This window comes from Eimeria mitis, genomic scaffold, assembly GCF_000499745.2.
Source record: "Eimeria mitis Houghton genomic scaffold, Emh_scaff4482, whole genome shotgun sequence".
NCBI lineage: Eukaryota > Apicomplexa > Conoidasida > Eucoccidiorida > Eimeriidae > Eimeria > Eimeria mitis.
In genome coordinates, this window is record NW_013572799.1 from 4,196 (window position 1) to 4,685 (window position 490).

The following is a 490-nucleotide window of genomic DNA, read 5'->3' on the forward strand; positions in this document are numbered from 1 at the left end:
CGTGTTGATACCTGGTGTGTCTACCTGTTGTTGCAGCACAAGACTGAACGCCAACACGGCATTTAAGCAGACGGCAGTAGATGCTACTCCTTTTTCTAATTTTCGTCTGTGGACCGTAGGAACAAATGCATGTTTGTTTCCACCTGTGCACAGGCGGCCGTCTGGCCTCTAAGTTGGATTCCGCGAGGAGCGCCGCCGATAGCAGGGAGGTTGAGGCCTTGAGGCAACAAAGCGCAGCAATGGTGGTGGGGGCAATGACAATGATGGAAGGGGGAGCTGTCGGCAATTTTACGCGCCAACAGATCGAAGCTTTCTGCCAGGAGAGATTGATTGGTAGGTCATCTGCAGTAGTCGCCCAGCACGTGGTGCCTCCGGTCAGTTTAGTCCCCGCTATACCCAGGGTCGATGCATGCGCAGGCAGCACTAGCACACCTGGAGGGCATGGCGTTAGTTGAGCTGAGCCCGACACTGCCTTCATTTGGCATGCTGT

The 490-nt window shown here is 54.9% G+C and overlaps 1 protein-coding gene across 1 annotated transcript in view; it reads left to right on the top strand.

The window, feature by feature from the left end:
* Positions 1–490, top strand: part of EMH_0075450 (uncharacterized protein) — a gene marked incomplete at both ends in the record, with an annotated part of 4,792 nt that overhangs the window by 4,096 nt on the left and 206 nt on the right. Inside the window, one exon of the mRNA XM_013499599.1 lies at positions 154–333. Within this exon, the coding sequence (XP_013355053.1) occupies positions 154–333 (180 nt within the window). The remainder of the gene's footprint in view (positions 1–153; positions 334–490) is intronic.